We start from the raw sequence: 27,691 nt of genomic DNA on the forward strand, positions 1-27,691 counted from the left end.
TGTGGAGTCCAACCACTTCTGAGGGTTGTGTTGGTAAAGGATTTCATCATCTGAGAACATTGCTTGTCATATTCTCTAGGTTGTATTATATGTATACCAACTCACATCACAAAGTCACTAGTTTCAAAGCCAGGAGGAAAGTGCCTGTTCCTTTTTTCTTTGGGGATCTGTGCTGTTGGAGTCTGGCTGCTGTGTGTGATGCCCGTGGTCTTTTGTGCGTGCGTGTGCTTGTGTTGTGTTTAGTGGAGAGCGTGTCTGCCGATAATTTCAGAGTTGCTCTCTGCTGAATCATTATACAGGATTAAATTGAGATAAGTGCGCTGGCTCCTTGCCAGGCTAGCGTGGGCCAATCTGAACAACTACCATGTTCACCATAATGAGATGTCGTCCCAGAGGAGAAGGGCTACACGCCTCCTAGCACCTCTCTGCTCTGCTGCTAGCCACTTCCTGTAGTGCCCTTCCAGCCCCCCTCCCCCCCTTTATTTGTCACATGCGCCGAATACAACAGACTTTACAGTGAAATGCTTATTTACAAACCCTTAACCAACAATGCAGTTTGAAGAAAATAGAGTTAAGAAAAGATTTACTAAATAAACAAAAATAATTTAAGTAACACAATAAAATAACAATAATGGGGCTATATACAGGGGGTACCGGTACCGAGTCAATGTGCAGGGGGGACAGGTTAGTTGAGGTCATTTGTACATGTAAGTAGGAGTAGAGTGACTTGGGGGTAGAAGCTTTTAAGGAGCCTTTTGGACTGAGACTTGGCGCTCCGGTACTGCTTGCCGTGCGGTAGCAAAGAGAACACTGTATGACTTGGGTGACTGGAGTCTTTGACAATTCTTTGGGCTTTTCTGACACCGCCTAGTATATAGGTCCTGAAATGGCAGGAAGCTTGGCCCCAGTGATGTATTGGGCTGTACGTACTACCCTCTGTAGTGCCTTCCGGTCGAATGCTGAGCAGTTGTTATACCAGGCGGTGATGCAACCAGTCAAGATTCTCTCGATGGTGCAGCTGTAGAACTTTTGGAGGATCTGGACCAAATCTTTAGTCTTTGATCTTGACAAATACTTTCCATCTCCTGAGGGGGAAAAGGCGTTGTCGTGCCCTCTTCACGACTTTCTTGGTGTGTTTGGACCATGACAGTTTGTTGGTGATGTGGACACCCAGGAACTTGAAACTCTCAATGCGCTCCACTACAGCCCCGTCAATGTGAATGGGGGCGTGTTCGGCCCTCCTTTTCCTGTTGTCCACGATTATCTCCTTTATCTTGCTCACGTTGAGGGAGAGGTTGTTGTCCTGGCACCACACTGCCATGTCTCTGACCTCCTCCCTATAGGCTGTCTCATCGTTGTCGGTGATCAGGCCTAGCACTGTTGTGTCGTCAGCAAACTTAATGATGGTGTTGGAGTCGTGCTTGGCCACGCAGTCGTGGGTGAACAAGGAGTACATGAGGGGACTAAGCACGCACCCCTGAGGGGTGTTGTTGCCTACCCTTACCACCTGGGGGCAGCCCGTCAAGAAGTCCAGGATCCAGTTGCAGAGGGAGGTGTTTAGTCCCAGGGTCATTAGCTTAGTGATGAACTTTGTGGGCACTATGGTGTTGAACGCTGAGCTGTAGACAGCATTCTCACATAGGTGTTCATTTTATCCAGGTGGGAAAGAGCAGTGTGGAGTGCGATTGAGATTGCGTCATCTGTGGATCTGTTGGGGCGGTATGCAAATTGGAGTGGGTCTAGGTTTTCCGGGATTATGGTGTTGATGTGAGCCATGACCAGCCTTTCAAAGCACTTCATGGCTACCGACGTGATCATCTGCCACGCTGATCCTCAACACGGGGGCCCCTCAGGGGTGCTTGCTCAGTCCCCTCCTGTACTCCCTGTTCGCCCATGACTGCATGGCCAAACCTGACTCCAACACCATCATTAAGTTTGCCGACGACACAACAGTGGAAGGCCTGATCACCGACAACGTTGAGACAGCCTATAGGGAGGAGGTCAAAGACAGTCGTGAAGAGGGCACAACAAGGCCTATTCCCCCTCAGGGGACTGAAAAGATTTGGCATGGGTCCTCAGATCCTCAAAAAGTTCTACAGCTGCACTATCGAGAGCATTTTTACACTGCTGCTACTCTCTGTTTATTACAGTTGAAGTCGGAAGTTTACATACACTTAGGTTGGAGTCATTGAAACTCATTTTTCAACCACTCCACAAATTTCTTGTTAACAAACTATAGTTTTGGGAAGTCGGTTAGGACATCTACTTTGTGCATGACACAAGCAATTTTTCCAACAATTGTTTACAGTCAGATTATTTCCCTTATAATTCACTGTATCACAGTTCCAGTGGGTCAGAAGTTTACATACTCTAAGTTGACTGTGCCTTTAAAGAGCTTGGAAGATTCCAGAAAATTATGTCATGGCTTTAGAAGCTTTTGATAGGCTAATTGACATAATTTGAGTCAATTGGAGGTGTACCTGTGGATGTATTTCAAGGCCTATCTTCCAACTCAGTGCCTCTTTGCTTGACATCATGGGGAAATCAGACCTCCACAAGTCTGGTTCATCCTTGGGAGCAATTTGCAAATGCCTGAAGGTACCACATTCATCTGTACAAACAATAGTACGCAAGTATAAACACAATGGGACCACGCAGCTGTCATACCGCTCAGGAAGGAGACGCGTTCTGTCTCCTAGAGATGAACATACTTTGGTGCAAAAAGTGCAAATCAATCCCAGAACAACAGCAAAGGACCTTGTGAAGATGCTGGAGGAAACAAGTACAAAAGTATCCATATCCACAGTAAAACGAGTCCTATATCGACATAACCTGAAAGGCCGCTCAGCAAGGAAGAAGCCACTGCTCCAAAACCGCCATAAAAAGCCAGACTACGGTTTGCAACTGCACATGGGGACAAATATCGTACTTTTTGGAGAAATGTCCGATGGTCTGATGAAACAAAAATAGAACTGTTTAGCCAAAATGACCATCGATATGTTTCGAAGGAAAAGGGGTAGGCTTGCAAGCCTAAGAACACCATCCCAACCGTGAAGCACGGGGATGGCAGCATCATGTTGTGGGGGTGCTTTGCTGCAGGAGGGACTAATGCACTTCACAAAATAGATGGCATCATGAGGATGGAAAATTATGTGGATAAATTGAAGAAACATCTCAAGACATCAGTCAGGAAGTTAAAACTTGGTCGCAAATGGGTCTTCCAAAGTTGTGGCAAAATGGCTTAAGGACAACCAAGTCAAGGTATTGGAGTGGCATTCACAAAGCCCTGACCTCAATCCTATAGAAAATGTGTGGGTAGAACTGAAAAAGCGTGTGCGAGCAAGGAGGCCTCCAAACCTGACAGTTACACCAGCTCTGTCAGGAGGAATGGGCCAACATTCACCCAATTTATTGTGGGAAGCTTGTGGAAGGCTACCCGAAACGTTTGACCCAAGTTAAACAATTTTAAAGGCGATGCTACCAAATACTAATTGAGTGTATGTAAATTCTGACCCACTTCTGACACCATGTGATGAAATAAATAAAAGCTGAAATAAATCATTCTCTCAGCTATTATTCTGACATTTCACATTCTTAAAATAAAGTGGTGACCCTAACTGACCTACGATAGGACATTTTTACTCTGATTAAATGTCAGGAATTGTGAGAAACTGAGTTTAAATGTATTTGGCTAAGGTGTATGTAAACTTCCGACTTCAACTGTTTATATGCATAGTCACATGTGCATATTACCTCAATTACCTCAACTAACCTGTGGCCCCACACATTGACTTTGTACCGGTACTCCCTGTATATAGTCTTGTTACTGTTATTTTATTCTTGCTCTTTAACCATTGGTAATTTTAATTTTTTTTTTACAAAAACCTTCTTAACACTTATTTTTCTTAAATGTATTTTTGGTTAAGGGCTTGTAAGTAAGCATTTCACTGTAAGGTCTGCACCTGTTGTATTCGGCGCATGTGACAACAAGATTTGATTTAATTGGAGGCCTATGTAACCCAATTACCAACAGATTGGAGGCCTTTGTAACCCAATTATCAACAGACTGGAGGCCTATGTAACCCAATTACCAACAGATTGGAGGCCTTTGTAACCCAATTACCAACAGATTGGAGGCCTATGTAACCCAATTACCAACAGATTGGAGGCCTCTGTAACCCAATTACCAACAGATTGGAGGCCTTTGTAACCCAATTACCAACAGATTGGAGGCCTGTGTAACCCAATTACCAACAGATTGGAGGCCTGTGTAACCCAATTACCAACAGATTGGAGGCCTTTGTAACCCAATTACCAACAGATTGGAGGCCTGTGTAACCCAATTACCAACAGATTGGAGGCCTTTGTAACCCAATTACCAACAGATTGGAGGCCTTTGTATCCCAATTACCAACAGATTAGAGGCTTATGTAACTCAATTACCAACAGATTGGAGGCCTATGTAACCCAATTACCAACAGATTGGAGGCCTGTGTAACCCAATTACCAACAGATTGGAGGCCTTTGTAACCCAATTACCAACAGATTGGAGGCCTGTGTAACCCAATTACCAACAGATTGGAGGCCTGTGTAACCCAATTACCAACAGATTGGAGGCCTGTGTAACCCAATTACCAACAGATTGGAGGCCTTTGTAACCCAATTACCAACAGATTGGAGGCCTGTGTAACCCAATTACCAACAGATTGGAGGCCTGTGTAACCCAATTACCAACAGATTGGAGGCCTGTGTAACCCAATTACCAACAGATTGGAGGCCTTTGTAACCAACAAGTGTCAGTGTTGCAGCTTTCTATTAGTCATGCCTTTGCACCAGTGAGCAGGGTGAACTTGGTGTCCGTGATAAGTTTGTCAAGGTAACGAACGATGGTCTAAAGTGCTGACAGAAGGCGTGGTGCCCGGTGGGCCGGTGCCCGGTGGGCCGGTGGGTGACTGTCAGCAGAAGGTGAGGCGTGCTCCAGCAGTCCCCCTTCTCCCCCGCGGGCAGGGGGAACAGAACGGGGAGGCAGCACCTCGCTGGGGACAGATGGCCCGACAGACAGGAACAGCTAGGCACAATGAACAAGTTAATAAATAATAATCTCAACAATGACACTGACTACAGGAGGAGGAAGAGGATGGGACAGGAGAGGACAAGCAGCCTAGTTACTGTACACACAGGCAGAGAGATACTGGAAGAGGAGGAAGAAGAGGACAGGCAGCCTAGTTACTGTACACACAGGCAGAGAGATACTGGAAGAGGAGGAAGAAGAGGACAGGACAGGACAGGCATCCTAGTTACTGTACACACCGGCAGAGAGATACTGGAAGAGGAGGAGGAAGAAGAGGACAGGACAGGACAGGCAGCCTAGTTACTGTACACACAGGCAGAGAGATACTGGAGGAGGAGGACAGGACAGGACAGGACAGGCAGCCTAGTTACTGTACACACAGGCAGAGAGATAATGGAGGAGGATGAAGAGGACAGGACAGGACAGGCAGCCTAGTTACTGTACACACAGGCAGAGAGATACTGGAAGAGGAGGAAGAAGAGGACAGGACAGGACAGGCAGCCTAGTTACTGTACACACAGGCAGAGAGATACTGGAAGAGGAGGAAGAAGAGGACAGGACAGGCAGCCTAGTTACTGTACACACAGCCAGAGAGATACTGGAAGAGGAGGAAGAAGAGGACAGGACAGGACAGGCAGCCTAGTTACTGTACACACAGCCAGAGAGATACTGGAAGAGGAGGAAGAAGAGGACAGGACAGGACAGGCAGCCTAGTTACTGTACACACAGCCAGAGAGATACTGGAAGAGGAGGAAGAAGAGGACAGGACAGGACAGGCAGCCTAGTTACTGTACACACAGCCAGAGAGATACTGGAAGAGGAGGAAGAAGAGGACAGGACAGGCAGCCTAGTTACTGTACACACAGCCAGAGAGATACTGGAAGAGGAGGAAGAAGAGGACAGGACAGGCAGCCTAGTTACTGTACACACAGGCAGGGAGATACTGGAAGAGGAGGAAGAAGAGGACAGGACAGGACAGGCAGAGATACTGGAAGAGGAGGAAGAAGAGGACAGGACAGGACAGGACAGGCAGCCTAGTTACTGTACACACAGGCAGGGAGATACTGGAAGAGGAGGAAGAAGAGGACAGGACAGGACAGGCAGAGATACTGGAAGAGGAGGAAGAAGAGGACAGGACAGGACAGGCAGCCTAGTTACTGTACACACAGGCAGAGAGTTACTGGAGGAGGATGAAGAGGAGGAGGAACAGGACAGGGAGGCCAGATACTGTTCACACAGGCAGGGAGATACTGGAGGAGGAAGAGGAGGACGGGACAGGACAAGCAGGCAGCCTAGATACTGTACACACAGGCAAGGAGATACTGGAGGAGAGGAGGAGGAGGAAGAGGAGGAGGACGGACTGGACTGGACAGGCAGCCTAAATGCACACGGGCAGGCCAGGGAGATGCTGGAGGTGGAAGACGAGACAGGCAGGCAACCTAAATGGAGGAGGAGGATAACAGAGTTAATTTTTTTTTAGTTTATTTGGTAAATATTTTCTTAAGTCTTTCTTGAACTGCATTGTTGGTTAAGGGCTTGTAAGTAAGCATTTCATGGTAAGGTCTACACCTGTTGTATTCGGCGCATGTGACAAATAAAGTTTGATTTGGTTTCATTGCTGTTCTTATCAGTAGGATGTTCTTCCATCTTCCCCCACTGACTCACTGCAAATGGTGATTGGTGCAAATATTAATTGACTGTATGAGCGGGTTAATATAATTACTATCATACCACTGGATGTCAGTAGGGATGACGGGGAGCTAAATGATTCATAGTCTGTCTCTCTCTCACCCCCTCAGCCTTTTTGTTAAAGGTTAAGCCAGATTACCATTTTAACAGAGTTGTCTACTCTCAAGTTCCCTTGTTACTTGTCTATTGTATTCTACTTCGCTGCCTTCTGTTGTCTGGCACCAGTGATGTTTCATCCTTCCCCAGAACACACTGTTATTGTATCCTCTTTGTATCCTTTAGTTCTCTTCTCTAACTGTCACTCCACCATCACTCATCATTACTCATTGATTCTATGTCCCCTCTCTGTTCTCATCTCCTTTCTTACATCCCTATTCCTGTGTCCCTCTTTCTCTGCCCCCCCCTCCCCTCCTCCATGTTCATCCCCCCTTTTTCCATCTCCTCGTCTCCTTTTTAGATTCCCCTTATTACTCGCTTTTTCTTTTTCTTTCCTCATATTCGTTCTATTGATCCCATTCTTCTCTGTCCTCTGATGTCGCCTTCTCTGGCTTCACTACCTTGGGTTGCATGTGGTCCCGTCAGAATGCTAATTCCAACCATGGTTAACTTCTCTTCGTTCTCCACATTTCTGATGTATGCCATCTGTCCCTTTATGTCCTCTCTTCATGTTGCCACCCAATAAACATCCAAATGTTCAGTCCTTTTTCTTTAACAAGTTCCCCCGAGAACAATATTGTCCGAATTAGGGGACTTTACGGTGTTTAAATGTATTTGTGACAATTCACAGATTATTGCTCATGTAGGAAGGGATGTTTGAGCTATCCACAATATAATTTAATTCATGTAAAAACTGGGATAAAAATAATGGCTCGTGTCCCATCCACATGATAATGTAACAGAGGGTGTTTCAGGGCTGAGCTCCATGTTGTATGTATTCATCGTGTTTGTCTCTAACATACTCATCTCTCCATATTGTTGTTTTCCCATCCACTCCTTGGCTTCGCAGTGACCAGCATCATGTGATGTGGCTGAGGCACCATGCAGGTAGGAGATCTCTCTCTCTGTGTGATGCAGCCAGTCTGCCTGGATGTCTGTCTATCTGTCTGCCTGTCTGTAATCAAGGCAGGGTGGCACTCCCATCCCTCCCTCTAATCACCAAACACAGAAAACATCCTAATAATGTCATCCTAAATGAATAAATCCCAATTACCCAATCCGGGAAAATACCACTGAAGGTGTTCAAAACAATCACATTTGATTTGCTTGCATCTCCGCCATCACATTAAACGACTGTCCCTGTAGGTGCGCTGTCTTTCTTTTTGATCGCTGTCTCTTGGTGAGCAGTCTCCCTTGGTTCCACCTGGTCATCCTATGGCAGATTAGAATGGATTTTCATACAGTAAAGGTCAGAGTATGACATGTCTATAGAGTCCAATAAAACCAAACATTTACAATGATCAAAAGCCATCGTCATCCATGCCAGAAGTATTGGCCGTGTTCGAGAGCAATGTAATGTATCATGGGTTAATTGTGACTGACTGACAAACAATAATGAGTAGTTACTTATGACGCAAGGTGATTTGTATATCATGTATGAAGGTTTGGCTTGGAAAGGTTTTTTTTCACCTGGTCACAGACAGCTGTTGTGGGGTGCACTGAAGTCCACAAGTGAAGGGAAAGTTGAGAGTAGAAGAGCGCGTAGAGGCGAGAAGAAATTCTTACTTCCGGCGCCGAAAAGAGATGGCCGCCTCGCTTCGCGTTCCTTGGAAAATATGCAGTATTTTGTTTTTTTATGTGTTATTTCTTACATCGGTACCCCAGGTAATCTTAGGTTTCATTACATACAGTCGGGAGGAACTACTGAATATACGATTAACGTCAACTCATCATCGTTCCTACCAGGAATATGACTTTCCCGAAACGGATCCAGTGTTTTGCCTTCCACCCAATACAATGGATCTGATCCCAGCCGGCGACCCTGTGCGACGCCGTAAAAGGGGCAAACGAGGCGGTCTCGTGGTCAGGCTTCGGAGACGGGCACATCGCGCTCCACTCCCTAGCATACTACTCGCCAATGTCCAGTCTCTTGACAATAAGGTTGATGAAATCCGAGCACGGGTAGCATTCCAGAGAGACATCAGGGATTGCAACGTGCTCTGCTTCACGGAAACATGGCTAACTCAAGAGACGCTAACGGAGTCGGTGCAGCCAGCTGGTTTCTTCATGCATCGCGCCGACAGAAACAAACATCTTTCTGGTAAGAAGAGGGGCGGGGGGGTATGCCTTATGATTAACGAGACGTGGTGTGATCATCATAACAACACACAGGAACTCAAGTCATTCTGTTCACCTGATCTAGAACTCCTCACAATCAAATGTCGACCGCATTACCTACCAAGGGAATTCTCTTCAATCATAATCACAGCCGTATATATTCCCCCCCAAGCAGACACATCGATGGCCCTGAACGAACTTTATCTGACTCTTTGTAAACTGGAAACCACACACCCTGAGGCTGCATTCATCGTAGCTGGGGATTTTAACAAGGCTAATCTAAAAACAAAACTCCCTAAATTCTATCAGCATATCGATTGTGCTACCAGGGCTGGAAAAACCCTAGATCATTGTTATACTAATTTCCGCGACGCATATAAGGCCCTCCCCCGCCCCCCTTTCGGAAAAGCTGACCACGACTCCATTTTGTTGATTCCAGCCTACAAACAGAAACTAAAACAACAAGCTCCCGCGCTCAGGTCTGTTCAACGCTGGTCCGACCAATCTGAATCCACGCTTCAAGACTGCTTCGATCACGCGGATTGGAATATGTTCCGCATTGCGTCCAACAACAATATTGACGAATATGCTGATTCGGTGAGCGAGTTCATTAGGAAGTGCATTGACGATGTCGTACCCACAGCAACGATTAAAACATTCCCAAACCAGAAACCGTGGATTGACGGCAGCATTCGCGCGAAACTGAAAGCGCGAACCACTGCTTTTAACCAGGGCAAGGTGACCGGAAGCATGACCGAATACAAACAGTGTAGCTATTCTCTCCGCAAGGCAATCAAACAGGCTAAGTCCCAGTACAGAGACAAAATCGAGTCGCAATTCAACAGCTCAGACACAAGAGGTATGTGGCAGGGTCTACAGTCAATCACGGATTACAAAAAGAAAACCAGCCCCGTCGCGGACCAGGATGTCTTGCTCCCAGACAAGCTAAACAACTTTTTTGCCCGCTTTGAGGACAATACAGTGCCACTGACACGGCCCCCTACCAAAACCTGCGGGCTCTCCTTCACTGCAGCCGAGGTGAGTAAAACATTTAAACGTGTTAACCCTCGCAAGGCTGCAGGCCCAGACGGCATTCCCAGCCGCGTCCTCAGAGCATGCGCAGACCAGCTGGCTGGTGTGTTTACGGACATATTCAATCAATCCTTATCCCAGTCTGCTGTTCCCACATGCTTCAAGAGGGCCACCATTGTTCCTGTTCCCAAGAAAGCTAAGGTAACTGAGCTAAACGACTACCGCCCCGTAGCACTCACTTCCGTCATCATGAAGTGCTTTGAGAGACTAGTCAAGGACCATATCACCTCCACCCTACCGGACACCCTAGACCCACTCCAATTTGCTTACCGACCCAATAGGTCCACAGACGACGCAATCGCAACCACACTGCACACTGCCCTAACCCATCTGGACAAGAGGAATACCCATGTGAGAATGCTGTTCATCGATTACAGCTCAGCATTTAACACCATAGTACCCTCCAAACTCGTCATCAAGCTCGAGACCCTGGGTCTCGACCCCGCCCTGTGCAACTGGGTCCTGGACTTCCTGACGGGCCGCCCCCAGGTGGTGAGGGTAGGTAACAACATCTCCACCCCGCTGATCCTCAACACTGGGGCCCCACAAGGGTGCGTTCTGAGCCCTCTCCTGTACTCCCTGTTCACCCACGACTGCGTGGCCATGCACGCCTCCAACTCAATCATCAAGTTTGCGGATGACACTACAGTGGTAGGCTTGATTACCAACAACGACGAGACGGCCTACAGGGAGGAGGTGAGGGCCCTCGGAGTGTGGTGTCAGGAAAATAACCTCACACTCAACGTCAACAAAACAAAGGAGATGATTGTGGACTTCAGGAAACAGCAGAGGGAGCACCCCCCTATCCACATCGACGGGTCAGTAGTGGAGAAGGTGGAAAGTTTTAAGTTCCTCGGTGTACACATCACGGACAAACTGAATTGGTCCACCCACACAGACAGCGTTGTGAAGAAGGCGCAGCAGCGCCTCTTCAACCTCAGGAGGCTAAAGAAATTCGGCTTGTCACCAAAAGCACTCACAAACTTCTACAGATGCACAATCGAGAGCATCCTGTCGGGTTGTATCACCGCCTGGTACGGCAACTGCTCCGCCCACAACCGTAAGGCTCTCCAGAGGGTAGTGAGGTCTGCAGAACGCATCACCGGGGGCAAACTACCTGCCCTCCAGGACACCTACACCACCCGATGTCACAGGAAGGCCATAAAGATCATCAAGGACAACAACCACCCAAGCCACTGCCTGTTCACCCCGCTATCATCCAGAAGGCGAGGTCAGTACAGGTGCATCAAAGCAGGGACCGAGAGACTGAAAAGCAGCTTCTATCTCAAGGCCATCAGACTGTTAAACAGCCACCACTAACATTTAGCGGCCGCTGCCAACATACTGACTCAACTCCAGCCACTTTAAAAATGGGAATTGATGGAAATTATGTAAAAATGTACCACTAGCCACTTTAAACAATGCCACTTAATATAATGTTTACATACCCTACATTACCCATCTCATATGTATATACTGTACTCTATATCATCTACTGCATCTTGCCATCTTTATGTAATACATGTACCACTAGCCACTTTAAACTATGCCACTTTATGTTTACATACCCTACAGTACTCATCTCATATGTATATACCGTACTCTATACCATCTACTGCATCTTGCCATGCCGTTCTGTACCACCACTCATTCATATATCTTTATGTACATATTCTTTATCCCTTTACACTTGTGTGTGTGTATAAGGTAGTAGTTGTGGAATTGTTAGGTTAGACTACTTGTTGGTTATTACTGCATTGTCGGAACTAGAAGCACAAGCATTTCGCTACACTCGCATTAACATCTGCTAACCATGTGTATGTGACTAATAAAATTTGATTTGATTTGATTTGAAATTCTATAACGAGCAAAGTGATGATGCTGTTTGTATGTGGCTGCTATGAAAGTGAACTGTGTGTGTGGGTGTATTCAATTTGGCAGTTTTACAGCAAATATTCTTGCAATTCTATACATTTTGCCATGTCTAATGTGTATTCATGTGATATTTGAGTGACAAAAATATGATAATGAGCTATGGGCTAACAATTCTAAATAAAAAACGTTAGCTGACATGGGCTAGTTGATCTGGACATTTCTGACAAGTTATAAATATTTCTCTAAGGTAAGCAATGACTAACATGACGAGGAACTGATGATAATTTCGAAATTGCACCTTGTGCCTTCTACTATCACAACTTTCAAGAGTAAGTTTAAAGCTGGACTGAGTTCGACCCTGCTGACCTCTCGCTCTCCCCACAGTTTGGGAACCACTGACCTAAGTGACTTTGAGTATGGTATAATCGGCGGTGCCAGGCGCGCCGGATCCAGTATCTCAGAAAAGGCTGCCCTCCTGGGCTTTTCACGCTTGGCAGTGTCTAAGGTTTTACCAAGAATGGTGCGACAAACAAAAAACATCCAGTCAGCAGCAGTCCTGTGGGTGAAAACAGCTTGTTGATGAGAGGTCGAAGGAGAATGGCAAGAATCATGGAAGCTAACAGGTGGGGCACAAACCGACAAATAACCGCTCAATACATCATTGGTGTGCAGAACGGCATCTCGGAACGCACAACTCAACGATCGTTGTCACCGATTGGCTATTGCATTAGACGACCACACAGGGTTCCATTGCTATCAGCTAAAAACAAGAAGCGGCTCCAGTGAGCACACAATCACCAACACTGGACAATTGAGTGGAAAAACATCTCCTGGTTAACTTGAGTGGCCTGCTCAGTCCCCGAAACCTCAACCCAATAGAGCTTCTTTGTGATGAGATGGAACAGGCTGTTGGTAGCATGAATGTACCGCCGTCCAATCTGCAGTAACTGTGTGACGCCATCGCGTCAGCATGGACCAACATTCCTGTGAAACGTTTCTGACACCTTGTAGCTAGTAAACTGTCCGTTGAGTGTATATTCGCTTAGTTGTAGGTCACTGCTCTTGTGTGCTTTCAGTTATGCAGTAGCAAAAGGCTCTGCTTTTGATAGAGTATTTTGATGTATAGTACTGTATGTGTATATAGTGTAGTGTACTACAGGCTATGCTTTACAGTACAGTATCAAAGTTATATGTACAGTACATTCGGATAGTTTTTATTTTTTTACATTAGTCTTATTCTAAAATGGATGAAAAAAAATATATCCTAATCCATCTATACACAATACCCCATAATGACAAAGCGAAAACAGGTTTTTAGACATTTTTGCAAATGTATTAATAATGAAAAACCTTATTTACATACAGTATCAGTCAAAAGTTTGGACACACCTTCTCATACAATGATTTTTCTTTATTTTTACTATGTCCTACGCTGTAGAATAACAGTGAAGACATCAGAACTATGAAAAACACATATGGAATCATGTAGTAACCAAAAAAGTGTTAAACAAATTAAAATAAATTTTAGATTTTAGATTCTTCAAAGTAGCCATCCTTTGCCTTGATGACAGCTTTGCACACTCTTGGCATTCTCTCAACCAGCTTCACCTGGAATTATTTTCTAACAGTCTTCCCACATATGCTGAGCACTTGTTGGATGCTATCCCTTCACTCTGCGGTCCAACTCATCCCAAACCATCTCAATTGGGTTGAGGTCGGGTGATTGTGGAAGCCAGGTAATCTGACGCAGCACTCCATCACTCACCTTCTTGTTCAAATAACCCTTACACTGCCTGGAGGTGTGTTTTGGGTCATTGTCCTGTTGAAAAACAAATGATAGTCCCGCTAAGCGCAAGCCAGATTGGATGGCATATCGCTGCAGAATGCTGTGGTAGCCATCACCGACAGTGTCACCAGCAAAGCACCCCCACACCATCAGACCTCCTCCTCCATGCTTCACGATGGGAACCACACATGCAGAGATCATCCGTTCACCTAGTCTGCCTCTCACAAAGACACGGCGGTTGGAACCAAAAATCTCAAATTTGGACTCATCAGACCAAAGGACAGATTTCCACCGGTCCATTCCTTGTACTTCTTGGCCCAAGCAAGTATCTTCTTATTGGTGTCCTTTAGTAGTGGTTTCTTTGCAGTAATTTGACCATGAAGTTCTGATTCACACAGTCTCCTATGAACAGTTGATGTTGAGATGTGTCTGTTACTTGAACTCTGTGAATCATTTATTTGGGCTGCAATCTGAGGTGCAGTTAACTCTAATGAACTTGTCCTCTGCAGCAGAGGTAATTCTAGGTCACCCTTTCCTGTGTCGGTCCTCATAAGAGCCAGTTTCATCATAGCGTTTGATGGTTTTTGTGACTGGACTTGAAGAAACTTTCAAAGGTATTTACATTTTCTGGATTAACTGACCTTCATGTCTTATAGTAAAATGATGGACTGTCGTTTCTCTTTGCTTATTTGAGCTGTTCTTGCCATAATATGGACTTGGTCTTTTACCAAATAGGGCTATCTTCTGTATACCACCCCTACCTTGTCACAACACAACTGATTGGCTCAAACGCATTAAGAAGGAAAGAAATTCCCCAAATTAACTTTTAACACGACACACCTGTTAATTAAAATGCATTCCCAGGTGACTACCTAATGAAGCTGTTTGAGAGAATGCCAAGAGTTTGCAAAGCCGTCATCAAGGCAAAGGGTGGTTACTTTGAAGAATCTCAAATCTCAAATATATTTGGATTTGTTTAACACTTTTTTGATTACTACATGATTCCAAATGTGTTATTTCATAGTTTTGATGTCTTCACTAATATTCTACAATGTAGAAAATAGTACAAATAAAGAAACCCTAGAATGAGCAGATGGGTCCAAACATTTGACTGGTACTGTAAGTATTCAGACCCTTTAGTCAGTACTTTGTTGAATACTTTCCAAATGCACTGTGAATTTTGTTAGTATCCGCTTTAGCTAACACCATAACGTTAGCTAATCTTCTTGAGGTCCAACACCAATCAATAAGACATTACAAGTGAAGACTTTACAAACATTTAACAAGTAGACAATTAAAATACCTGACGGGAAACACATTTAACATTCAATTGATGCTTTCTATTTCCTGTCCAGTCATATGGTCTATCGCATTAATGTTTTTTTTTATTTTTTATTGAAGGTGGATTTCCATATTTCTCAGGCAAAAAGTATAGGTAAAGAGGTACATTCAGCTATGGCTCTATATAAAACTGTAGATTTATGTCGAATTTGTCCTTGGCTTGGGTTGTCTTTATATGCCCTGAATTTACTATCGGAAGACTGGATAATAATTTGTTTTCAACATTAAGCCATGAGAGATTCTGATGCATTTGGATAATATTCATACAGATAGAGCAATGAAGAGATAATCTGCCAGCCCTGTTTTGAGCCATTTGGAGCTTTTTTATATCTTTCTTTGCTGCAGATGACCATATAACTGGACAGTACTCTAAGTGTGACAGGACCAGGGATTGACCATATAACTGGACAGTACTCTAAGTGTGACAGGACCAGGGATTGACCATATAACTGGACAGTACTCTAAGTGTGACAGGACCAGGGATTGACCATATAACTGGACAGTACTCTAAGTGTGATAGGACCAGGGATTTAATCACCTGATTCAGAGTGCTAGATGTTACATACTCTGAACATTTTCTTGTAACAGAAATTCCCTTACCCATAACAATATTATCTGACGCCTAGTAGTTTGTTTTTCTTCACTCGCTCTACATGCGTTCTATTCATTGATCAATTCAATTGGGGATCATCAGCAAGCATATATCTTGAAACAAATACAATACATTTAGTTTTAGAAATGTTCAACACCAATTTGTTCATATCAACCCACTCAGACACCCTTCTTAGTTCACTGCTCAGTACATCTGTTAGATCATTACATTCTGATGCTGCGCTATACATTGTAGAGTCATCAGCATACATTGCCAGTCTTGCTTTGTTCATTACTGAAGGTAGTAAATCATTAGTATTACAGTGTGGCAAAAAAGTATTTAGTCAGCCACCAATTGTGCAAGTTCTCCCACTTAAAAAGATGAGAGAGGCCTGTAATTTTCATCATAGGTACACTTCAACTATGACAGACAAAATGGAGAAAAAAAATCCAGAAAATCACATTGTAGGATTTTAATGAATTTATTTGCAAATTATGGTATTATGCTAAATACTTTTTTGCCCCACTGTATATATATATATATATATATATATATATATATATCGTCCGATTAATCGGTATCGGCTTTTTTTGGTCCTCCAATAATCGGTATTGGTCGTTGAAATATCATAATCGGTCGACCTCTATATTGGAGTGGCCATCACAAAGCCCTGACCTCAATCCTATAGAACATTTGTGGGCAGAACTGAAAAAGCGTGTCTGAGCAAGGAGTCCTACAATCCTGACTCAGTTACACCATCTCTGTCAGGAGGAATGGGCCAACATTCACCCAACTTATTGTGGGAAGCTTGTGGAAGGCTACCCGAAACGTTTGACCCAAGTTAAACAATTTAATGGCAATGCTACCAAATACTAATTGAGTGTATGTAAACTTTTGACCCACTGGGAATGTGATGAAAGAAATAAAATCTGAAATAAATCAGTCTTTCTACTATTATTCTGACATTTCACATTCTTAAAATAAAGTGGTATTCCTAACTGACCTAAGACAGGGGATTTTTTACTAGGATTAAATGTCAGGAATTGTGAAAAACTGAGTTTAAATGTATTTGGCTAAGGTGTATGTAAACTTCCGACTTCAACTGTATTTGACCTGGAGTCATCAGTTGGAATCATAGCATTCCTCAACTTGTCCACTTTGCCTGTAAAATATTCATAAAAGTAGTTTGCAATGTCCTGTGGTTTTGTAATAAATATACCCTCTGATTTAACAAAAGAGGCGGACATATTCGAATTCCTACCCATAATAGCGTTCAACGTTCTCCACAGTTTTTACCCATCACCCTTCATCAATTTTGTGCTGATAGAATCCCTTCTTCTGTCCTTTGTTTAGCTTGGTCACAAGATTTCTTCATTTACAATAACTTTTCTTATCAACCAGAGTGCCAGATTTCTCTGCTGATTTTTTATTTTGGCATCATAACATTGAATCGTGAAATGTCTCAGCTCATCATCAATCCACGGGGCAGTGTTTGACCTGACAGTGCATTTTCTCAAAGGGGCGTGCTTATCAGCTATACTCATAAATCATTTAATAAACAAACAGTGACATTTGAGGATCGTCCTTATTACACACTTCTAACCATTGCCCATTCTTAATCTCATCCACAAATGAGTCCTGATTGAACCCTCTGTAGGACCTTGGGTAGATTACAAATGCCTTTGGTATTTTAGTTTTCCTAGTGAGTGCAACCAAGTTATGATCACTACAACCTAGTGCCACTGATACAGCTTTAGAACAATGTTCAGCCATTTTAGTAACAATGTGATCGTTACAAGTTGACGATGTGATACCGGACCTATTATGTTCTGGTTGGTAATGTCATAACATGGGTCAGGTTACATACATTGGCAACAGAAATACGTTTCTTTCTCATTGGACATTTGGTGTTAAAAAATGATCTATTTATCTACCCAAAAATGTATTTCCCTATTTTTATCAGATACCTTATCCAACATTTAGCAAATTACATCAAGATATTTCACATCAAACCTATAGCAGCAACCAACTAGTATAGGTCCTTACGTTGTTTTGCTGGAATATGACTCTAGATGTAAACTGCAGCTCCACCCCCATATCTATTCCTGAACAAATTGTATCCATGTACAGAGATCTCAGCAACCTCAATAGAAGAGTCAGAGTGAGTCTCTGATATTGCCAATACATGAATATTGTTTGACTGCACTAGACAGCATATTTCATGAATCTTGTTTCTTAAACTGCATATATTCAAGTCTTAAACTGCATATATTCAAGTCTTAAACTGCATATATTCAAGTGAGCAATTTAACAGACCTTTCTTTGGTAGATTTACAGTATTTGGAATCTGAGAGAGAGATACTCAGTCAGTGTGTGTGCGTGCGTCAACTGTATGAACTAAGAGCTTTAAGAGGGAACTTGCATGAACATTTAATGTACAGTTGCTCAGTGGGAGCATTAAACGTGTGATCACTATCGCTACACTGACTGTGTGATAAAAGTTAAGTGCATTCCTACCCAGTGTGTTGACACTCAGTGAAATATGTAGCCTATAAGAACGTTCAGCACCTTCCCTTTACTCACTGTATTGCACAGTAATTACATGGCTAGCGAGTCTCTGCCGCGTGCGTGCGTGCGTGCGTGCGTGCGTGCGTGCGTGCGTGTGCGTGTGTGTGTGTGTGTGTGTATGCGTGTGTCAGAGCTGGAGTGGCTCATTTAGTGCATGTAAGGCTGTTCTCTTTCTTTCTCTCTCTTTCCCTCACTCTCTTTATTTCTCTCTCTCTTTCCCTCACTCGCTCTCTCTGTCTCTGTCTGTCTCTTTTAATTTTTCCGACTCCAGACCTGGACTTATTAATGAAGGGACATCTGTTTCATGAATGCGGAAAGAGGCCCCAGAGTCCGGTGGACAGGCCTCACGCAAAGGTTTAAAAAAATTCACCTTCCATTGATCCAGTGGAAGTGGCCCTTCTGTGTAGGTCCAGCCAGCAACACAAAACCCAGTCCGGAGAATCAGTAATGCCCAACGTCCCTTCTGATCCTGTAAAACGCATACGACGCGCTGAAGGGCATATATAATGGAATTTCATTAATCATAGCCCAGGCAGGGGCTTTGGTCTGTTGTGTTATAATAATGCAGAGAATGCAGACCTGGCAGGCGCTGTGGACTTAAAAGCATGATGGGAAAAGAACCCATCCTCGCTAACAAACAGTGAGTCTCTTTGCTTGCTCGTGTGTGTGTGTGTGTGTGTGTGTGTGTGTGTGTGTGTGTGTGTGTGTGTGTGTGTGTGTGTGTGTGTGTGTGTGTGTGTGTGTGTGTGTGTGTGTGTGTGTGTGTGTGTGTGTGACTTCACGGCTCCGCTTGACAGTCTGTCCTGTGGTCTTGGGTAAACAAGTAACTAATTGATGTGGCCATTGTAAACAGGGTTAGAGTGGAGTGTGGGTTGAGATCTGCTGCCTGTCGATGTGCTGTGTCAAGAGAACTGTGTGTGTGTGGCAGTGACTCAGTCACAGCACTCTGGTGGATCATAGTCAAGGTCAGGTGCTGCATGGAGGGATCACGATTCCATTGAGGGTCAGGCTAAATACGACCCATCTAATTACACTAATTAGCTGAACAATGTCCTCATCAGAATGGAATGTGAACACACAATTAAAGACGGGGGCACAGACCTGATTGAGGTTCTCAGAGTGTTATCGTTATGGTAACCGTTCCACTTTAAACGGAGACACTGTACAGTGAATAGCGTTTTATTTAGCGTTTTATTTCGTGTTTTTGTGTAAAGAGAGCATTGTTTTGCTGATTTCTGCCAATGATCTTTTTGTAGTTTGGACTAAGTAGTCAAATGTAACCTGTAACTTAAACTCTCATGAGCAGTGGCCTTGGTGGCGACGGTGGTGGTAAGTGACAGGCAGAGGGATGTATTAAGACTGCTGCAGGGCACTGTCTATTCCTGGGGCCTTTAGCTCAAGCTTGTAACACTCCTGAATGCTGAAAAAATACTTAATTTTGTTCTTATTAATATTATTGTTTTTTTGTACCAGAGCAGGACATGAAAGTGGAAGGATTAATGATTCAACAGACACTCATTGATTTGATGTTGAATTGGTTTGAACCAACTCCTCCACAATCCACTGAGAACTGTTTGAAAAAGTCAAGCCTGCTTCCTGTCATGACTCCACGCATGAAATTAATCTGCTCTTTTTGTGAGCTTTTGGTCTCGGTTCCCCTGAGGCATTCAGTGATGGCAAGGCTAAGGCTAAACAGTTTTTATCAAAGCCCTCCTGTCAACATCACCAGTTATATGAGCTATCGTTCCACAGCGACTGACATTCAGCCGTGATACTCATACTCTCTACAAGTGCCGTTAATGGGCTAATTACCCATAAGTATGAGCGAAGTCATCGAGGCTATTGTGAAAGGATTTTTCTAGTATTAAATTAGCGTTACTTTTCATTAGCGCAACTACCGCTATTTGTTTTAATGGTTGTATTAAAGAGCTCTGATTTAATCAAGTGCTACCGAATCAGAACGAGAGAAATTAGCCAAGCAAGACGTTGACAAGCTAAATTACAATGGGTTTCTCTTCCCTAATAAAGTACTGAACATGCTTAGTATTGCATGTTGCTCTGTTTTATCCATATAGTGCTTAGGGAGTCATGTGCTATGGGCACCTGGGTCTATCCCCTGGACTGATGCACCATTGACTCTCATGCAGACTTTGTGTTATGTTCTATGTTCTAATCTCCTTCTATGTCACGCCCATGGACTTAGTTTGGTTGAGGTGTGTGTAATGAACACAAGCTGTGCTGACTACCTGTGTCCGTATGAGTCCCAGGAAAGATCATACCGAGCCATCTGTAGCTTCACTGCATTGGCCAGTGGTAAAATCTCTCGTCTAAGGCTCCTTTCCTGTTTGGCTAATTCAATGGCTGGTTAATTAAAATACCTGAAATAGTATTTGATCCCAGGTCTGGTCTAGATTGTGAATACCCGAGTGAGGAGATACAATGGTTTCTGTTCTTCATACTGTAAGAACATGTCTAAAGCAGAGGTAAGCTAGCCAATAGCTAGCCCAGTTTATTAAACAAGAAATATCAATAACTTCACCTGCCAATATATCTAGAGTGAGTGCTCTTAGTACCTCCGACATGTGATTGGCCTGTTCAAATATTACTCTGAATATTTAGTTGTGTTCAGTTGTACTGGACCAGAGAAATAGTTCTGGTTAGTAGGTTGGGGCTAGTGATGCTTCTACGAGGCTCCCTCTGGTGGCTGAGAAAAAAGACAAAACTCACTAGATGTTGTTGGTAAGTTGATCTGAAAGGTTATTTCTGGCTACTCCAGATCTCCATAGCCAGATAAGCCTATTCTACAGATGGATTTACATGTTTTAATGACTTTCAGTGTTCAATAATAAAGCATTAAAGATGAAAAAAAGACGAGATTCACTGCGGTTATATTCTCATTGCCAAAAAAAAGGGAAGGTATTTTTTTATGTGCTATTGCCAAATCATATTCCCCTTTTAATTACTACAAAGTTCAAAGAAACACTGAAAAATTCCCTTTAATAGTTTCACATCATTAAAGATAACACAATTAAAAACGTTTTCAGATTGGGTTTTGCGCTAACCTTTCAATTGAACTCGTCTATTTTAAGCAATGAAAGAGAACTCGTTTACAATCCGCACACAGGAAAATAATATATATATATATACACAACAGTTGATCATCAGTTCTTCTTACATTGCCGACCCGGAATACAATTAATTGGAGGGTTTAGAGCATCTTAATAGAAAACCAATCCAATCAGCATATGTTTCAAAAGGGAGAATTATGATTAGCTTCTTCTAATTCTCTGGACAGAAGACTGTAGTGTGAGTGGGACAAGGGGGACAGCAGCAGAGGAGGAACCCACGTGAGCATGTGGGAGAGAGAGACTGGGAGAAACATTTGCTATGGCCTCTCAGACAGATATGATATGGGACTCATTCTTAGTGTAAGCATTCTTGTTGCACTTATCCTCCATGCCCCGAGAGAATACCGAGCTGTAGAATTATTATTATTTTTTAAATGAGATTGCGGACAGTGAGAGTGGCCTTGGTGAAAGGTCAGTCTGTTTTTGCCTCTCCAAGGCCTAAGGAATACAGCAGCCACATAGGCAAGGTATTTTTTATGTTCAGAGAATGCAGGAATATTCTGTCTTTGACAACCCTTTACCACTGAAACTGTGTGTGTTTGTGTGTGCACGGTTTGACATTGCTTCTTTAGTAGCCTGCTATTTTGGTCTGTTCAAGGCAGCCAGCCCCCATGCTTTTCTTACTGTATGTGGGCCAGTCAACCATGGTGGTTCGAGGACATGGAGAGACCGACATGGTTACAGAGCAGCAAATAGTGAAGGGTGACATGGTGACAGAGAAGCAAATGGAGAAGGGCACCATGGTGACAGAGCAGCAAATGGAGAAGGGCGCCATGGTGACAGAGCAGCAAATAGTGAAGGGCACCATGGTGACAGAACAGCAAATAGAGAAGGGCGCGATGGTGACAGAGCAGCAAATAGTGAAGGGTGACATGGTGACAGAGCAGCAAATGGAGAAGGGCGCCATGGTGACAGAGCAGCAAATGGAGAAGGGTGCCATGGTGACAGAGCAGCAAATAGTGAAGGGCACCATGGTGACAGAGCAGCAAATAGAGAAGAGCACCATGGTGACAGAGCAGCAAATAGAGAAGGGCGCCATGGTGACAGAGCAGCAAATAGAGAAGGGCGCGATGGTGACAGAGCAGCAAATAGTGAAGGGTGACATGGTGACAGAGTAGTAAATGGAGAAGGGCGCCATGGTGACACAGATTTTGAAGCACATCATAAAGTGATTGGGCGAGAAGTTGGACTGACTCCCCAGACAGCCTCTCTTAGGAAAGTGGAGTGTGTTGGAGAGAGAGAGAGAGGGAATAAGAGTTGCAGGGAATCTATCATGCACTGTCTACATTTTGGTCTGCGCCTCCCGTCACCTCCCTTTGGACTGAGAAGCGCAAGGTTATTTTTTACAACTCCCTGAACTTGTCGGAACATATACTGGCTTTGACTGTCTGTACCAAGAGAACACAGTCCCTGAGGAATATTGGTTTCATTTGTCACTGTGTATGCCTATGCCCTGATTTAGATCACTTGGCTCACTGAGCGCATGAATTCAAAGTCCTTACACAGTAATTCGACTACAGTAATGTCTTTGTACGTTTGTCTTATGCTAATATAAAGAATTCCTCTCATGTGTAACGGGTAATCCTCATACATGATAATTACTAGCCTGACATTACAGATGGGAAAAAAAGAGAGAAATTACACTTCAAAGCCAAACCTGTACAGGCATGGTGTTGAGCAGTACTTAAAACTAATGTCAAATATCCAAAACACAAAAGCAGCATTACCTTGATTGAAAACAGTCATTTAAAACGAACCTCCAAGACAGCATTAGTGGTAATAACAGCATCAGTTATGTAACAACTACCACGGATTTCATTCAGGAACGCAACGTTACATTTGCTAGACTGCGATCGCAACAATTAAGAGAGCAATTAAAAGTGCCTTATGTTTGAAGCAAACCCCAGATCAGTGGAGGAATATCACACAGGAGGGCTGAGAGAAACAAGGACAGGAGGAGGTAGCAGCAGAGTAAAGTGTTTAAAGACATGAAACATTAAACCAAAGCCTCATTTAGTTGTACTCTTTGTGTGTGTGTGTGTGTGTGTGTGTGTGTGTGTGTGTGTGTGTGTGTGTGTGTGTGTGTGTGTGTGTGTGTGTGTGTGTGTGTGTGTGTGTGTGTGTGTGTGTGTGTGTGTGTGTGTGTGTGTGTGTGTGTGTGTGTGTGTGTGTGTGTGTGTGTGTGTGTGTGTGTGTGTGTGTGTGTGTGTGTGTGTGTGTGTGTGTGTGTGTGTGTGTGTGTGCAGGAATACCTCCAGGGATGGGGCCAGTGAGAGTAGAATAAATACATAGGGTAGACTGGATGTACATGAAGAATTACAACACAGAAAAATACTGCTAAAAATCTATTTTGTTTTGCACCAGATTCAAAATGTTGGAAGGTTGTGTTGCGTTCTCTTTTATACGACATGGAATTGGAGTCTCCCTTTTCTCTTTTTAACCCTTATTTAACCAGGTCAGTTGATTGAGAACACATTCTCATTTACAGCAACAACCTGGGGAATAGTTACAAGGGGGAGGAGAGGGGATGAATGAGCCAATTGTAAGCTTCTGGATCTTTCATCAGGCTGGTAGCTGGTCAAGACTTTTCTTCAGAAAGCTCTGGATCCTTAGTCAGTTTTGTCTATTTGGTCAATACCTTTTTTCAGAAGACTCTAGATACTTAATCAGGCTTGCAGCTGATCAATACCTTTTTTCAGAAGACTCTAGATACTTAATCAGGCTTGCAGCTGATCAATACCTTTCTTCGGAAGGCTCTGGATCCTTAATCAGGCAGGTAGCTGGTCAATACCTTTTCGTTTCCCCCTCCTTCAGGGAGCATGTTTAACCCACACTATAAGGGTTCTGGTCTAAAGTAGTGCACTATATAGGGAATATGGTGCCATTTAGGACACGTTCTAACACAAATTCTGGGTTTTCGCGTTGTTTGTAAAAAAAATTGTACGTAATGTTTCTGCCACTTTCTCTTATGACCGAAAACAGCTTCTGGACATCAGAACAGCGATTACTCACCTCGTACCGGACGAAGATTTCTTCTTTAACAATTCGGAGGGAAAGATATATGGCTCGTCCCGGACCAGGTCCAAATCCCAGTCATTCGCTTGAAGAGGAGACACCGATACAGGGGGGCGTAGATCCGTGTGCTTGTTGAAAATTTGTCGGCAAGTGGACAATCCGCCTTTACCATCCATATGTCCATATGTTTCACCAACTGAGCGACGACATGGATAATATACAGTTGGCTAGGTTTTCCGTGCATTGGCAAGACAGAACAGCAACCTCCAGTAATACGAGGAGTGGTGGTCTGTATCTATTTGTCAACAACAGCTGGTGCGCTACCTCTAATATTAAGGAAGTCTTTAGGTTTTGCTTGCCTGAGGTAGAGTATCTCATGATAAGCTGTAGACCACACTATTTACCAAGAGAGTTTTCATCAATGTTTTTCGTAGCTGTCTATTTACCACCACAAACCGATGCTGGCACTAAGACAGCACTGAACGAGCTGACCACACCACTCGTGTTACATGCGCAACCGTTGCAAAATCATTTAATCCAAACTGCTTGCGCGCCTCAACGACCGTCTGCATTGCCAGGCGCTAAAATAGAACTTGGTCCTTTTTTTAATGCTAGACGCGTTACAAGTCCCGCCTCTCCCGTCTCCTCATTGGTTTTTAGGAGCATATACCCACGTGGGTGATTGAAAGATGAACTGGGGTCCACACTCCAGTCCAGTTGGTGGTGGTAATGCACCTTAAAGTTGGTTGCCACATATAATATCCACAGAAGAAGAAGGTGGAGGCAGAGGAGGATAGATTACTAGAAACTAACTAGGTTTCCCCTTTTATCTATGGATTTTCTGTAGGAGTAAAGAACACACGATTTTGTGTGACTCAAAATGGGTCAAAATTCTACAAAGATCTGTAAAAGAAAAAGGACCTTGTGCATTTCAGGTAAAATAACATCCCTTTGTTTATATCCCAGGACAAATTAGATGGGAACAGCAAGCTAGCTAGCTAAATGGCTATGAATGTTTCATGTGTTTAGACCTGTCCCCAAATTAATATAGTTGGTTCAGAGTTTGTTTTGATATTTCAACCTGCGTAGCCTGATCTAGTCTGGCGTGGATGGACAAAATCAACAAGTGTGCAATGCTGGACGGTCTAGTCAGCATATAAGGCCATAAGCAAACAAGAGAATGCTCAACTAGAAGCGGTGGGATTTTAATGCAGGACAATTTAAATTCATTTTACCTAATTTCTACCAGCATGTCACATATGCAACCAGATGAAATCAAACTTTTGACCACCTTTACTCCACACACAGAGACACATACAAAGTTCCCCGTCGCCCTCCATTTGGCAAATCAGATTCATGTTTACAAGTAAAAACTCAAGCAGGATGTACCAGTGACTCGCTCAATACGGAAGTGGTCTGATGATGCGGATGCTAAGTTACAGGACTGTTTTGCTAGCACAGACTGGAATATGTTCTGGGATTCATCCGATGGCATTAAGGAGTATACCACATCAGTCACCGGCTTCATCAATAAGTGCAACGACGTCCCCACAGTGACCGTACGTACGTACATATCCCAACCAGAAGCCATGGATTACGAGTCTCCCACGTGGCGCAGCGGTGGCACTGCACACTGAGCTAAAGGCTAGAGCTGCCACATTCAAGGAGCGGGACTCTAATCCGGACGCTTATAAGAAATCCCGCTATGCCCTCCGACAAACAGGCAAAGAGTCTTCTATGCATTCTATGCTTGCTTCAAGGCAAGCAACACTGTGAGTAAGACATTTTAAACAGGTCAACATTCACAAGGCCGCAGGGCCAGACAGATTACCAGGATGTGTACTCCGAGCATGCGCTAACCAACTGGCAAGTGTCTTCACTGACATTTTCAACCTCTCACTGAATGAGTCTGTAATACCTACAAGTTTCAAGCAGACCACCATAGTCCCTGTGCCCAAGAACGCCAAGGTAACCTGCCTAAATGACTACCAACCCGTAGCACTCACGGCTGTAGCCATGAAGTGCTTTGAAAGGCTGGTCACGGCCCACATCAACACCATCTTCCCAGAAAGCCTAGACCCATTACAATTCGCATACCGCCCCAACAGATCCACAGATGACGCAATCTCCATTGCACTCCACACTGGCCTTTCCCACCTGAAAAAAAGGAACACCTATGTGAGAATGCTGTTCGTTAACTACAGCTCAGCGTTCAACAGTACGCTCAAAACTCATCACTAAGCTAAGGATCCTGGGACTAAACATCTCCCTCTGCAACTGGATCCTGGACAGGCCGCCCCAGGTGGTAAGGGTAGGCAACAACACATCTGCAACACTGATCCTCAACCCGGGGACCCTCAGGGGTGCGTGCTTAGTCCCCTCCTGTACTTTCTGTTCTCCCACGACTGTGTGGACACGCACGAATCCAACACCATCATTAAGTTTGCCGATGAGACAATGGTGGTAGGCCTGATCACTGACAACGATGTACAGCCTACAGGGAGGAGGTCAGAGAACTGGCGGTGTGGTGCCAGGACAACAACTTCTCCCTCAACGTGAGCAAGACAAAAGAGCTGAACGTGGACTACAGCAAAAGGGAGGCCGAGCACGCCCCCATTCACACAGTGAAGCGGGTCGAGAACTTCAAGTTTTTTGGTGTCCACATTACTAACAAACTGTCATGGTTCAAACACACCAAGACAGTTGTGAAGAGGGCACCACAACGCATATTCACCCTCAGGAGGCCGCTTTGTAGGGCAACTGCTCGGCATAAGAATCCAAGACGCTACAGAAGATGGTGCGTACGGCCATGTACATCACTGGGGCCAAGCTTCCTGCCATCCAGGACCTCTATTCCAGGCGGTGTCAGAGGAAGGCCCTAAAAATGGTCCGACTCCAGAAGGGTTGCACATTTTGGGGAATATTCAGAGGTGGAAACTTTCTGTGGGAATTAACGGGAATATATGGGAATTTATGCAAATTAATATTAATACCATTTAAATGTAGATGTTTTTTGCATTGGATATATTTACCATATCGTATGGAGACAGAAACATAAACCTTTTACCTTATCATAAGTAGACATAATTGCAAATTATTAAATCCTTCCAATAGAAAATAAAAAAACTATTTAGTTACGAATTCAACTTTAATTAAATGAGTTAACTATTCACATGGGGTGATTTCACTGAACAACAAAAGAATGGGAATATTGAATTATCCCCAATGATCCCTCTCATCTCCCAAAAACATTTTCAACA

At 43.9% G+C, this 27,691-nt stretch overlaps 1 protein-coding gene across 3 annotated transcripts in view; it reads left to right on the top strand.

Annotated features, from left to right (window-relative positions):
• The window catches only part of LOC139577244 (serine-rich coiled-coil domain-containing protein 1-like), a 112,118-nt gene that overhangs the window by 60,952 nt on the left and 23,475 nt on the right, over positions 1 to 27,691 (top strand). Inside the window, exon 10 of one of the 3 annotated variants that reach the window (XM_071404220.1) lies at positions 7,767 to 7,804. The exons of the other annotated variants lie outside the window; for them this stretch is intronic. Within the exon in view, the coding sequence (XP_071260321.1) occupies positions 7,767 to 7,769 (3 nt within the window). The 3' untranslated portion in view covers positions 7,770 to 7,804. The remainder of the gene's footprint in view (positions 1 to 7,766; positions 7,805 to 27,691) is intronic. 3 annotated transcript variants of the gene reach the window in all.

Source organism: Salvelinus alpinus, chromosome 5 (genome assembly GCF_045679555.1).
Source record: "Salvelinus alpinus chromosome 5, SLU_Salpinus.1, whole genome shotgun sequence".
NCBI classification, from domain to species: domain Eukaryota; kingdom Metazoa; phylum Chordata; class Actinopteri; order Salmoniformes; family Salmonidae; genus Salvelinus; species Salvelinus alpinus.